The 13,758-nt window shown below is 33.0% G+C and overlaps 1 protein-coding gene across 8 annotated transcripts in view; it reads left to right on the top strand.

Moving 5' to 3' along the window:
- Window positions 1-13,758, top strand: part of LOC105477554 (DAZ interacting zinc finger protein 3) — a 98,089-nt gene that overhangs the window by 40,265 nt on the left and 44,066 nt on the right. For all 8 annotated transcript variants that reach the window (XM_011734113.3, XM_011734117.3, XM_011734116.3 and 5 more), the window contains 5 exons: window positions 2,786-2,905; window positions 4,261-4,362; window positions 6,125-6,217; window positions 7,012-7,064; window positions 12,224-12,300. In XM_011734113.3, the coding sequence (XP_011732415.1) occupies window positions 2,786-2,905; window positions 4,261-4,362; window positions 6,125-6,217; window positions 7,012-7,064; window positions 12,224-12,300 (445 nt within the window). The remainder of the gene's footprint in view (window positions 1-2,785; window positions 2,906-4,260; window positions 4,363-6,124; window positions 6,218-7,011; window positions 7,065-12,223; window positions 12,301-13,758) is intronic.

The raw sequence follows: 13,758 nt of genomic DNA, 5'->3' as shown, positions 1-13,758 counted from the left end.
CATTGTACCACTTTGTATTCTTTAAATAGTGTGAGACTTTTCATTTTCCCACACCTTCTGGGTGTACTTTACCTTTTGGGTAATTTTTAACCCATCTGATAGCCATTTGGGTCTTTTAAATTTGTTTAATATGAACATAGCTACAGCAGGTTTCTCTTGGTTAATGTTTGAATGACATATCTTTTTCAAAACTTTAGATCTTTCTTGATCTTTATGTTTTACCTGACTTTAAGGCCAAAAACATTACTCAAAATAAAGAGAGACATTTTATTAAAACATAAAATTCAGTTATCCAGGAAGATATAATAACTCAAATTTGTATATACCTAGTAGTATAGCTTCAAAATATATGGGCCAAAAATTGACAGAATTGAAAGGAGAAATATTTTTAAATCCCCAATCACAATAGAATATTTTAATATACTTCTCTCAGTAATGAATAGAACATGCAGACAGCTTTTGGCATTGTCTAGGTAATCATATGACTTTTAATTTTGACTTGCTAAAGTAATAATTTTATGCATTTTTAAAATACTAAATTTTCACCCCTACTTTACAAAGCAGTCCCTTACTTGATCCTGGTTGTTTTACTCTTTTGTTTCCTCTTTTTAAAATATTTTGCTTTCTTTATTATCTAACATTTTAAGTGAATATTTATTTAATGCACAGTAATATATATATTCAGTTTGTCAAATAATCTTTAAAGACTTAAAATAAGAGTTTCTGTTTTGTCATCTCTATCTGAAATTCTGCTTCTTCCAACTTTCTAAGCATTTTTCTTTGATGTTTACCTATTTTCCAAAAAAATACTGCTATTTAAAACATATCACCAGGTTTTCTCTATTGACTTTTCACTGTGAAAAATGAGAGTTTAGCTTGCTTATACATCCCCTATACACACACACACACACACACACACACACACACACACTCTCTCTCTCTCTCTCTTTCTCTCTCTCTCTGTCTTTCTCTCTCTCTCTCTCTCTTTCTCCTATCCTACTGGTAGTTACACGTTTTTATTAAGCTGGCCTCAGGGTTTCCCTTCACTCTCATCCTGGGAATTTTCCTCACCTTTCTTCTATGTGGAATCCTCTGTTTCTCAGAACTCAAGTTTTCCTTCCTAGGGTTGCTTCCTTGTTTTGGTGGTGCAACTCCTCTAGCCTCTAGCAGCTTCCCGTAAAAGAGGCCTTGCATGGGAGGTAAATTTTTTGAGACCTTTCAAGTGTCAAAATAATTTATCCTTTGTATGCTCTATTCATATCTTGCTTGAGGGTAGAATAATTTTTCTTTTCGGAAACAGGTTCTTGCTCTGTCACCCAGGGTGGAGTGCAGTGGCATGATCATAGTTCACTGCAGCCTCAACCTCCTGTGCTGAAGCAATTCTTTTCCTTCAGCCTCCCAAGTAGCTGGGACTACAGGCACATGCCACCGCACTTGGCTAATTTTTTTTTTTTTTTTTTTTTTTAGTAAAGACAATCTCAGTATGTTGCCCAGGCTGGTCTCAAACTCCTGGGCTCAGGTGATCCTCCCACCTTGGCCTCTAATTTTTTAAAAGCATTTTTCTGTTATCTTTTAACTTCTAATATTACTTTTAAGAAACTTGATTTCATTCTGATTTTTAAACTTTTGTATTTGACCTGTTTTATTGTCTTCTTTCTGGGAATTGTTAAGGATATTTTCTGTATCCCCAGTGTTCTGAACTTGTATTTTTTGCTTCTGGGACATTTTCTTGTTTTATATGTTTGATAATATTTTCTTAACTTTCTCTTTTTCTTTGTGAAATACTTATTATTCAGATGCCTTGCAGACTAGACTGAGTCTCTAATTTTCTTATTTCTCAAAATATTTTTTTCTACTCTCTGGGAAATTTTCTCAACTTTATCCTCCTGCATTGAGCTAATATTTGTGAAATAATTTCTAGAGGCTTATTTGTTGTATATACCTTCAATATATTACCAGTAATACTATTTGAAATTTTGTAACCCTATCCCTCTAAAGGATAAGTATGAAGGACCTTATCTAATCATTTAACTTAGACCTGATAACATGATTCACCTGTATTTAATCAGCATTTCATTTATTTGTTATGTGTTTTATTCTATTTTTTTTCTTAGAGAGAGGGTCTCATTCTGTCACCCAGACTGCAGTGGAATGTTGCTACCATAGTTCACTGCAGCTTTGAGCTCCTGGTCTCAAGCAGTCTTCCTGCATTGACCTCCCAAAGCACCACGATTACAGGCATGAGCCACCACTTCTGGCCATTTAATCAGCATTTTAAAATGAGAAATTATATTCTGATTTGTAACCAAAGACATTGAAAACATATTTCTCTACTGTACTTTTGCCCGTTATAGCAGGAATGGCATATTGTAGTACCACAGTGGTTTCACTGCCAATGTAGTGACCTAGGGATTGGTTCCAGCCAAGATTCTCTTGGACACCAGTGATTTATTATCTCTCTGTGTGTACATATTAGAGCAAATAATTCTTGATAGGAACATGCCAGGTGTTATGAGTTAGGTGATAAAGAGAAGTATGGCTTCAAACATAAACTTCTCTCCATTCTCCATGATTTTATCATTCATTAAGAAATCCAGTCCTTCTAATTTAGGACCTTCCTATACGTTGTTTACTTTGAATTAGGGAAATGTTTCATTACTATTAAAAAAATACCTATATACAAGCACTTCAAAAAGGGGTATGATATGGACATATTACCAAGGCAAAACATGGGTAGTCTTACTTTATTATTAATAATTCATAATTCTTTGTTTTTAAAATCTAGGATCATCTTAATAATTTTATCAAGACAACTGAAAGTAATATAATGAAGCAGACGATTTGTAGTTACCTAGATTGTGAACGATCTTGTGAAGCTGACATTTTGAAGAACACCAGTTACAAGGTACTGTAATTGTCAATTAACAGTATTTCAGTATTTTTAAAAAGCAATTGAAAAATTATATATATAAAATTATAAAAAATTATATTATGTATAAAATATTTTAAAAGAGCATTTAGTTTAATTACAGTGGTAAAGCAGCTGAAAAGTTATTTGACTGTCTCTGAGAACTTAGATTCAGAGTGATCAGGAATTATTTATATTCTGTGAGTCAATAAAAGAATAAATTGGTTTTGCTAAGGTTTTGTAACATTCACGTGCATCTGAAGTTATAAGTATTATTCCTGCAGTCAATCATACAGTGAAAATGATCTAAAAAATGCTTTACTTTATAGTTAGAATTGTTAGAGGTTAAGAATGGTAGCATTTTACTAAGGAGAAAGTTTGTCACTCCTCAGGAATGATGCTACTAAATAAGTGATCATTTTCTCTTCTATGGGCCTTGGCAGGGGGAAAAAGTAACCAGCCTTGATTTGAAGAAATTTAGCTGTCAGAATACTTCTGATAGATCTATCTCTCTGGATCTATCAGAATAAGACTTTGTGAAATCTCAAGATGGGATGAGACGATGTGCAAATCAGACAATACTTCTAAAAAAAATAACTGAAATCTTAATTGCGAGGCATGATGTGTACAGCCAATCCGATAGCTGGGGAGAAGGAGAAGACCAAGATCTACTCAATAGAAGTTGAAAAGTGAGCCTGGTGACATGCAGTGCTCAGGGTCAAGCTTGTTCAGTATTGGTTTAGGTGACATGGCGATATGGTCCTAAGGTTTCTCAAGAATGCTTTAGGGTTCTAATCAAATGAACAACAGCATGTAGCAGCAGAAATACCTGGGCACACAATTTAATTTTTGTCATCAAAGCAAAAATTTTAAAAAGCAAGGCTGTAGTTTCCAGGCAGGGTACAGTTGGAAGGACAGGCAATCTGTATGCTCAGAAAAACCAGTAGCTCAGGAGCTGTCAGCAAGGCAGCAAATCTGAGTTCTCATGATTGGTAACAGGGGATTCAGGCAGTAATGGTATGGAGCTGGGATGGAGGAAAAGAGACATGTAAAAATGGAGATGAACATGTTCCTCTATAGACATCACTCACTGGGTTTCTAATATTGTGTTGTACGTAGAATGTGGAAAATATATTAACTTTTCAAGTTATTGACCATTTTTTTCCGTCCTAATTTTCCTGTCTTTAGTGACTTGTAAAGTTATTTGGTGATCTCTGATTTCTGTTGATAAATTTTGAATGCCATGTAAAATTTAATTATAGAATAATTTTTAAAGTGACTTAATGTAATTTTTTTTATCTATGTAAGAATCACCATGTCCTTACTGATAACTTACTTTTATTTTTTTCCAGGGATTTTTTCAGTTAATGTGCAGTAAAAGTTGCTGTGTTTATTTCCATAAAATTTGCTGGAAAAAGTTCAAGAATTTAAAGTATCCAGGTGAAAATGATCAGGTATTATATTCGTTCTTAAAACTACAACAGCATTTCTTTCTCTACCCTTTCCTCTTTTGTTCTCATCATCGTTTCTTCCTGTTCATAACTTCCCTCCTTCTTTTTACTTCCTCCTTTTTTTCGTTTTCTTTTACTTCCTTCTTTGTTCTTTCCCAATTCTCTCTGATGCTTATCTCCCTACCACTTTTCATTCATTATCATCATTTATTGAACGGCTCTTTGTAGATGACACGCTACCAGTTGATTTGCTTAGTGGTTTCTATCAATTTGTTCCCTTCCTTTTAGAAATGTATACTCTTAAGAATAGAAATATTGTTGCATATATGCACATAGGATCATAGAATAGAATTTCTTAGTAAACACACAGAAAGGATAATTATACAATTTTAAGGATTTCCATTTTAGAGGTGATGAACAAGGACAGATTTCATAGTCTTCAAAAATATATTTAGAATCTTTAATATTTATATTTAGTTATAATGGTTACATATCATATATAGTTATAGATAATATGTAATTATATAACATGGTTATAATATGTAATAGTTATAATTATGACTATAATTATATGTTATAATTATATATAATTATATTATATTATATTTAATATAATTATATATAATTTAATATAATTATATATTATTTTATAATTATATATTATTATATATTAAAATAATTATATATAATTATATATTATTTTATAATTTATATATAATTATATATAATTATATATAATTATATTATATAAATTATATTATAATTATATATAACATATAATTATATAAGTATAATTTTATAAGTTATAATTATAACTATTATATAATATATAATTGTTATAATTATTAACTATTATATAACATACAATAGAGTTGTTTGCAACTAATATTAAAGTGGAAATACGAAGCCCAGCTCTGAATTAATTACTCCTTAGTGAGCTGATGACCGTAAGTTGGGTCTATAATGTTTGATTCTATAGTGTTTACATTCTACGAACAACAGAAAACCCATTTAAAGTAATTGTGGTGTAGTAGAACGTGCATTGAATATGGAGTTGGGAGATCTGGGTTCCAGTCCAGACTGAGCCACTTACTAGTTTTATTATATTAGACTGGTAACTTAATTGCTCAAAGACTAATTTTTTTAAGCTGTAAATTAATAATAAGATAAACCTATTTCATAGGGTTTTTGTAAGAATTAACAGATAAAACAGATGAACTCACATTGTAAACTGTAAAAACAATTGTATGAAGATTTACTTATTTATTTTTAAGTGGTATATACTTTACAATTTCCTTGATTGTTGGGGCAATTAATATTACTGAATTTTAGAAAGAGAAGTAAAAGAAAAATGAATAACTTAGCCAAAAGAAATATCAGGCCAGAACTAGAGAAAGGATGTAACATTTTTATTCTTTCCTTTTCCCTAGAATCTTCATGTATCTGATAGAAATTCAGTAATCCTCTTTACACATGTTTAATGAGTACATTTTACTTGAAGTTGCTTTCTCTGGAGTAGCAAATGCATCTCAGTCTGTAATACAGCTACTTGAAGATTTTGAAGTAGAGTGAAATCATACATTTTAAGTAGGATATCCATTGATTTATGAAATGGACCATCTTTTAACAGCTACCTGTCAAATATTCCCATCTTCCAGTTTACTGTCTAGCAACATTTGCTTCTAACTAAATTTATTTAAATATAATCAGATTTGCACATCAGTGATTTTTTTCTATTTTTATTTTTTTCTATTAATAACTTTAGAGTTTTAGTGGGAAAAAATGCTTGAAGGAAGGATGTACAGGTGACATGGTAAGGATGCTGCAGTGTGATGTACCTGGAATTGTTAAAATTTTGGTGAGTATCTTGTTTTGTCCTTTTTTTTTCCCTTGCTTTCCTTCCTTGGAAAAATATTTTTGACTTGAAACAGACCTGGGATCATCGTAATTGGATTCCAGCCATGTTGCCTTTGATGGTGACTGAGCTCTTGGACCTTTTTATTGCTGTGATTTATGCAAAGTAGTATTTAAGTGGTCTTTAAGAACAGTAAAAATTTAAGAATAAAGAGAAAGACACAAAAAGAGAAACAAAGACAAAATATGCCATAAGTATACCAATAAAAAGTATTGTGAACTAAGGATAATGTATCTAATCTTTTGACTTTCTAACCTAAGGTTAAAAATAATTTTAGACTTTCTGAACCTCTTTTAGTCTGTGAATAACCCCCTATGAAAGTATCTATAGAACATCACATATAGTACCTGTTACATAAAATGCACTCAGATGATATCCATTTTATGGTTTAATTAATGAACTATCTTGTTGAATTTTTAGTTTATAACTAAATAGACCAAATTATGACTAGAAATGTATCTTATTTCTTTATTTTAAAATATGCTATTTTTGTATTTCAGATTTGGCATTTAAATCCTATAGTGATGTAAAGTAGAACTGCTTTTTTAAGGTCAACTCTAGTTTGTTTTTTTGATCAGGATTATTTATTACTTACCTTGTTATTTATGTTTTGTTTGTTTTATATTCACTGTGACTTAACTCTCATTGTATGTTTCAAATGTTAAGCTAAGAAATAACATTACAAATTTTGAAAATTGAACTACTTTAGGGCTATTTTTTTCCCCCATTACTTGCAGTTTGAAGTTGTGAGAAAGGATGAATATATAACCATTGAAAATTTAGGAGCAAGGTAAGCTTAAAATAAAATATTCTGTTACCTTTTTTGGAATATGCATATATTTTTTGGTTGCTTAATTCTTCTGTGTTTCTGTCACGTAATGGAGCTGCATTAAATTTTAAGGTAGTATTAAGGTTTGTGAAAAAAATCGTATTTAATTGCCATTTGTTTCCCTCTCTATCACCATTTATTGTAGACATTTTACATTCTAAAGCAGAGATGGAGAAATTATGTGAATACTTTCCCATTAAGTGTGAAAATAATCCTTTAAGATATTTTTCTTAAAGTTAGTTTGTTATGAAATACAGACTTTTCTATATTTCAAAACTTATCCAAACCACTAAGCTTGTCTTACAATTAGAATCTTCCTGTTTCTTAGATGAGAAAACTGTATTGCAGAGTAATATATTTGATAAGCCTAGAATTAATAGAGATATTACAGAGTGTTGCTACTGAAGTTAGAAGTTTCAGTATAAACGTTCTCCTAATCCATTGATTCTCTTTTTCTTCTTTTTAATGTGTAAATGCCATTTTTCAATCTAGTAGGGACATTGCATTGACATCTAAAGCATCAGTTTTCCCTTATTAGTTAAAGAAGCCCAAATCTTTATATCTAGCACAGATCTCTCTCCTAAAAGCTTGACCTGTATAGTTACCTGCATACTAAATATCTCCATTTTTATTTTTCAAAAATGTTTATAATTCAGCATGGCCATAACTGGACTCATGATCTTTCTTTCTAACACTGCTTTGTAACTTTTTTAAAAGTCCTATCAATTTAGTTTTTTTTTTTTTTTTTTTTTTTTGAGACAGAGTCTCACTCTGTCGCCCAGGCTGGAGTGTGGTGGCTCGATCTTGGCTCACTGCAAGCTCTGCCTGCCGGGTTCATGCCATTCTCCTGCTTCAGCCTCCCTTGTAGCTGGGACTACAGGTGCCCATCATCACGCCTGGCTAATTTTTTTTGTATTTTTAGTAGAGACAGGGTTTCACTGTGTTAGCCAGGATGGTCTCGATCTTCTGACCTCATGATACGCCTGCCTTGACCTCCCAAAGTGGGGCGTGAGCCACTGCGCCTGGCCAATTTAGTTTTTAAAATATAAATTTCTTCCTATTTCTGCCCTATCTCTACCACTTCACTAAACTAAATGAGGTTATCATTATTTCTCATTTGAAATTCTCAAACAGCTTCTTAAAACTGTCTTTAGCCTCTCCTTTTTCCAGTCTGTGGTTTTCATAACCATCAATAGGACTTTTCTAACATAAAAATTGGAATATATCACTTCTGTGCATGAAGATCTTTCAGAAGCTTCTCATTGCTCTTAAAATTAAGTTCAGATTCTTTAACTTAGCTCTTCACTTAACCTTGTACACAGCTGAACTCATTCGTGCCATCTCTTGTCACTTTACTCTTAACCATATATGTACCAACTATACGGAGCTTCTTTTGGTTTCTTCAGTGTGCCATCTCAAGAAACTTCCCAAGTTATTGCATTGAAGTGTATCTAGTTTACTGTTTGACCTCCAAGCTTTGCTTGGAATACTCTGCTTTGCCTAGTTAAAACTTTCGGAAAGCCTTACTTAGATTACAGTAGATGTTCTATCATGTATTTCCTCTATTTCTATCAAAACATTTACTAACGTTTATTACATTTTCTTCTCCATTTGAATGTAACCTCCACCAGGGCAAGAACTTTATCTTGTTTTCTGGTATGTTCCCGGCACATAGCATAATATCTGGCACATAGCTAGGCCACAATAAATACAAAGTAGAGATTCTGGATTCCATTATTCCCTAATGGATAATGTTACTTTTATTTTGACAGGCCACTAATTTGGCTAGATGTGAACTTTGAACACTTTCGGATCCAGTCTCAGTCCAGATCTTTTGTTCTTAGTTGAGCTGCTTTTAGTCTGTTCCACACATGTGGTTCAGTGTTCAGTCAGAGACATTGTGGGAAAGAATTTGGGGATCTCTTTCCTGATTACTTTCCCTTCTAGGATTCCCCCATTCTCTTAGTAGTCATGGTTCCATTTCAGTTTTCTGGTTTCTTCAGCCAAAGAGACCTTTTCTCTGTAGTGATGTCACCTTTCTCATTCCTAATGTTAGCAATTTGTGTCTTTTTTTTTTTTTTCTTGATCATTCTGGATAGAAGTTTATCAATTTTGTTGATCTTTTCAAAGAATCAGCTTTTAATTTTACTGATTTTTCTGTAATGTTTTTGTTTTAAATTTCATATATGCTCTTTGTAATTTCATTTCTTTTGTTTGCTTTGGGTTTAATTAGCTTTGATTTTTTTTTTTTTTTTTTTTGGGACGGAGTCTTGCTCTGTCACCCAGGCTGGAGTGCAGTGGCCAGATCTCAGCTCACTGCAAGCTCCGCCTCCCGGGTTCACGCCATTCTCCTGCCTCAGCCTCCCGAGTAGCTGGGACTACAGGCGCCCGCCACCTCGCCCGGCTAGTTTTTTGTATTTTTTAGTAGAGACGGGGTTTCACCGTGTTAGCCAGGATGGTCTTGATCTCCTGACCTCGTGATCCGCCTGTCTCGGCCTCCCAAAGTGCTGGGATTACAGGCTTGAGCCACCGCGCCCGGCCTGCTTTGATTTTTTTAAGGTGAAAGTTTTGATCATTGATTCAAGACCTTTCTTCTTTATAAATTGATTTTACATTAAGCATTGCTTTAACTGTGTCCCATATATTTTGATGTGTAGAAATTTATTATTACTATTTTCATTTTATTTTAAATATTTTCTAGTTTTGTGTGTGTGTGTGTATGTTTTAACCATGGGCTCTTTGGGATTTGTTACATTGCCAAATATTTGGTAATATTTCAGCTGTCTTTCCAGATATTGACTTTTAGTTTAATTCTCTTCAGTAATTTATTTTATGATCGTATTACTGTATATCTTGGTGAATGTTCCACTTGCATTTGTAAAGAATCTGTCTTCTGATCTTGAATGAAATAGTCTATACATTAGATAAAATTAGTTTACAGCTCTGTTTCATCATTCTATATCATTTTTGATTATTTACTTTTTCCACCAGTTACTCAGGGAATGTTGATGTATACAATTCATTTTTTTTTGTCTACTGTCTAATTGTATATCTAGAAACTCTTATTAAATGCTACACACACATCTAGGATTGTTACCTTTTTTTCTTGACAATTTGACCCCTTTATTCTTATTTAACATTTTTTTTTTTTTTTTTGTGAGACGGAGTCTCGCCCTGTCACCCAGGTTGGAAATCTGTGGTGCGCTGTCGGCTCACTGCAACCTCCGCCTTCCAGGTTCAAGCGATTCTCCTGCCTCAGCCTCCTGAATAGCTGAGACTACAGGCGCACACCGCCATGCCCAGCTAGTTTTTGTTATTTTTAGTAGAGATGGGGTTTCACCACGTTGACTAGGATGGTCTCCGTCTCCTGACCTCATGATCCACCCGCTTCGGCCTCCCAAAGTGCTGGGATTACAGGCATGAGCCACCATGCCCGGCTTTAATATCTCTTTTTAACCCTGATAGTATTCTTGCCTGAAGTGTTTTTTGTCTGTTATTAATATAGCTACTGCAGCTTTCTTTTGATTAGTGTTTGCATGGTATATCCTTTTGCATCCATTTACTTCAACCTATGTATATAGGTGGCATAGGTCTTTCTTGTTTTATATATACAATATGACAATCTCTGCCTTTAAATTGTTTTTTTTATTCCATTTGTATTTTCTTTACTAATTTATATGGTTGGAAATCTACTGTCTGCCTTGTTGTTTTCAGTTTTCCCTATCTGTCTTTATTGTTTATTTTCTGGTTTGGTTTATTAGTTTTACCCTTTTTTAGTGGTTGCTTGAGGACTTACAATACATATTTTTAACTTACCAAAGTTTATTTTAAAATAGTATTATACCACAGCATGTGTAGTGTAAGATAAACCTTACAATAATAGATTTTCATTTCTTCCCTCTTTTGTGCTATTGTCTTAATATGTTTTACTTCTACTTACTTTATAAATTACATAATATATTGTTACTTATAAGTGTAGTTTAATTTTTTCTGTTTTGAACATTATATGTGGAAACATTCATTTTATACATTTTAAAATCATGTTTAGTGTGATTCCATTCTTACTATTATAGTTTTAGAGTTTTCATTTTTATTGCTTCACTAATTTAATCATTCTGCCATTAACAGATGTTTATTTCTAGGTCCTGGCTATAACAGTAGTTTTGCAGTGAACACTCTTGTACATGTCGCTAGGTCATTATGAGCAGAAAAATTTCCAGAATATATACCTAAAAGTAGAATTGCTAGGCCACGTGTATATATCTATAACTTTACTAGCTTTTGCCAAATTGTTTTCCAGCGTGGTTTTACAAATGTACACTCCCCACCAACAATATGGGAAATACCTTTTACTCGGTATCTTTGCCAATGACTTCATATTGTCAGAGTTTTACATTTTTTCAATGTAATGTGCAACTAATAGTGTTATAGTGGTACTGGAGATAAAAATCAGTTAACAATAACAAACAACCACCACCAAAATCCCTTTCCTCATTAAACTTACATTGTAGCGTTGTTGTCCAGTATTTTTTTGTTTTGTTTTCCGTGGTTCATTTCAAAGCCAAGCCATCTGTTTAATGGCAGCATTTACCTAGTGCTTATTCTAGTTAATACATTTTGCTACTTTTTTTATTTTTCTAATTATTTGTATTGATGTTCTGCTAGCATCTGTATTGTTTTTAATAGGTGTTAAATGAGTTGGGTTTTCTTGGAATAGTTATTGCCAAAAATATTATATGGGGAAGAGAGGTCCAGGGAGGACTTCTAGGTTTGCTATTTTTCTGTTTGCTTGCTTGCTTTTTTTTTTTTTTTGTCTTACAGTGCAAAGCTTTCTTTCCTTTTTTTCTGCTACCACACATCCTTTTTGCAAGGAAGTTTGTAATATGATAATTTTAGTATGAAATCTGGCAATACTGCTTACTTGATAATTCCAATGAAAGTGACAGTGTAGGGTTTTCATTGTTGGTGAGCTCTATTTGTTCATTATTTTTTTCTCCTTCTTGAATTATTTCTAGGAGTAGAAGATGAAAATACTTACTTAGCCATGCTCATACTAGAAATCTTGACTGACTTTCACATTGTTTTATTTCCGCTATAACTTAATTTTTTTCCATTTGCAGTTATAAAAAGTTGATATCTCTGAAAATAACTGATACTGATATAAGACCGAAGATCAGTTTAAAATTTAATACAAAAGGTATTATTTTATTTTTATATGCCTTCTGTTGAAAAGTATGTTAAAATTTTTGACTTCTCTGTCAACTTTCATGCCATAAACAACCACGTCTTTACTGTGTTTGTCATTCACTAAGCTTGGGTTTATACGAGCACTTGGTGTAGGCTGGAAATCACAGACAGGAAGATCAGCAGATGTATGGATCTCACATTACCTTGGCATCCTATAGAGAGGCATGCTAGGTCTGGTGCATAACTGTGACTATACCGTGGGATTGTGTTCCAGCAGAGGTTTTCTACCAACCCTTCCTTCCCTTGTTGCATTCCTTCTTAATAGAGCAAGCATTAGAATACCCTTACATGAAAGGAATGAACATTTTGAGTTTGAGGTCAAGTACTCTAAACTTAGCTGCCAGCTTTTTAGGAGTGTGCTAGGAAATATCCTGCCCAGAACCTGGAGACCTTAATTAAGGGACCGTGGGCCCATGGAAGAATAGTTTGGTGGCAGTCTAGCCAACTTTGTATTTGGTTGGTAACCCAAAGAAAGCTCCCTGTGTCATTAGCTTTTTAACTTTGCCTCCACAGTGTATATCGAGTATTTCAAGCAAAAATGTTAATTTAATAAATCTCTTGAAACATAGAATCTTGAAGGATAAAATAAAGCTGCATTTTGTGAGAAACACATATTTTGATATCCATATAACACCAAATGCCATCATATAACAAATTATTAGTACTTTCTAATTCACCTCAGCCCACTTTTCTCCTTTGAAAGCACTATTAAAACAGGAAAATACCAAATAGTTCAGTTTCATGCCTTATTCCATGTTATTGATGAAATACCTACCTCTCTTTTTTTGAGGGGGTGAGAAGATGAGTTTTATTAGATCAGAATTTCTCAAACATTATACATATATTTGATATATCTGGCAATTTTGTTAAAAGGCAGATTTCAATTCAGTAGGTCTGGAGTGGGGCCTGAGACTGCTTTTCTAACAGGCTCTCAGGTGGATGCTTGATGCTACTGGTCTCTGGGCTACCCTTTGAGTAGCAAGGAGCTAGATCTTTTGGCATTTCTTGATATAGATCTGAGCTATCTAGTATAGTAGTCCCTAGCTGTATGTGCCTACTTAAATTTAAATTAATTAAAATTAAATTGAAAATTCAGTTCCTTAGTCACCCAAGCAGCATTTCCAGTGCTCAATGAGTATTAGTGCAAATATAAAACATTTTATCACACGATATTCTGTTGGGCAGTGCTGATTAGGATAAAGTATAATTGTTTATGTAAAGTAGAGTTAAACATTGACAATTAGCATTCTTGGCAAATTTCAGAATTTTTAAAGACCTAATACTGTGATGTCATTTTGTTGCCAAAGATCATTTACTTGAACAAAACCTTGGATGACTGAAAGACTTCTGTGGTGATTAGTCTTTGTTATTACTTTTGCTTGGGAACATTTTTTTTTTAGATGTTTTG

This window comes from Macaca nemestrina, chromosome 2 (genome assembly GCF_043159975.1).
Source record: "Macaca nemestrina isolate mMacNem1 chromosome 2, mMacNem.hap1, whole genome shotgun sequence".
Lineage (NCBI taxonomy): Eukaryota > Metazoa > Chordata > Mammalia > Primates > Cercopithecidae > Macaca > Macaca nemestrina.
Note: the sequence above shows the minus strand (reverse complement) of the source record. Positions and strands in the feature narration are given on the sequence as shown.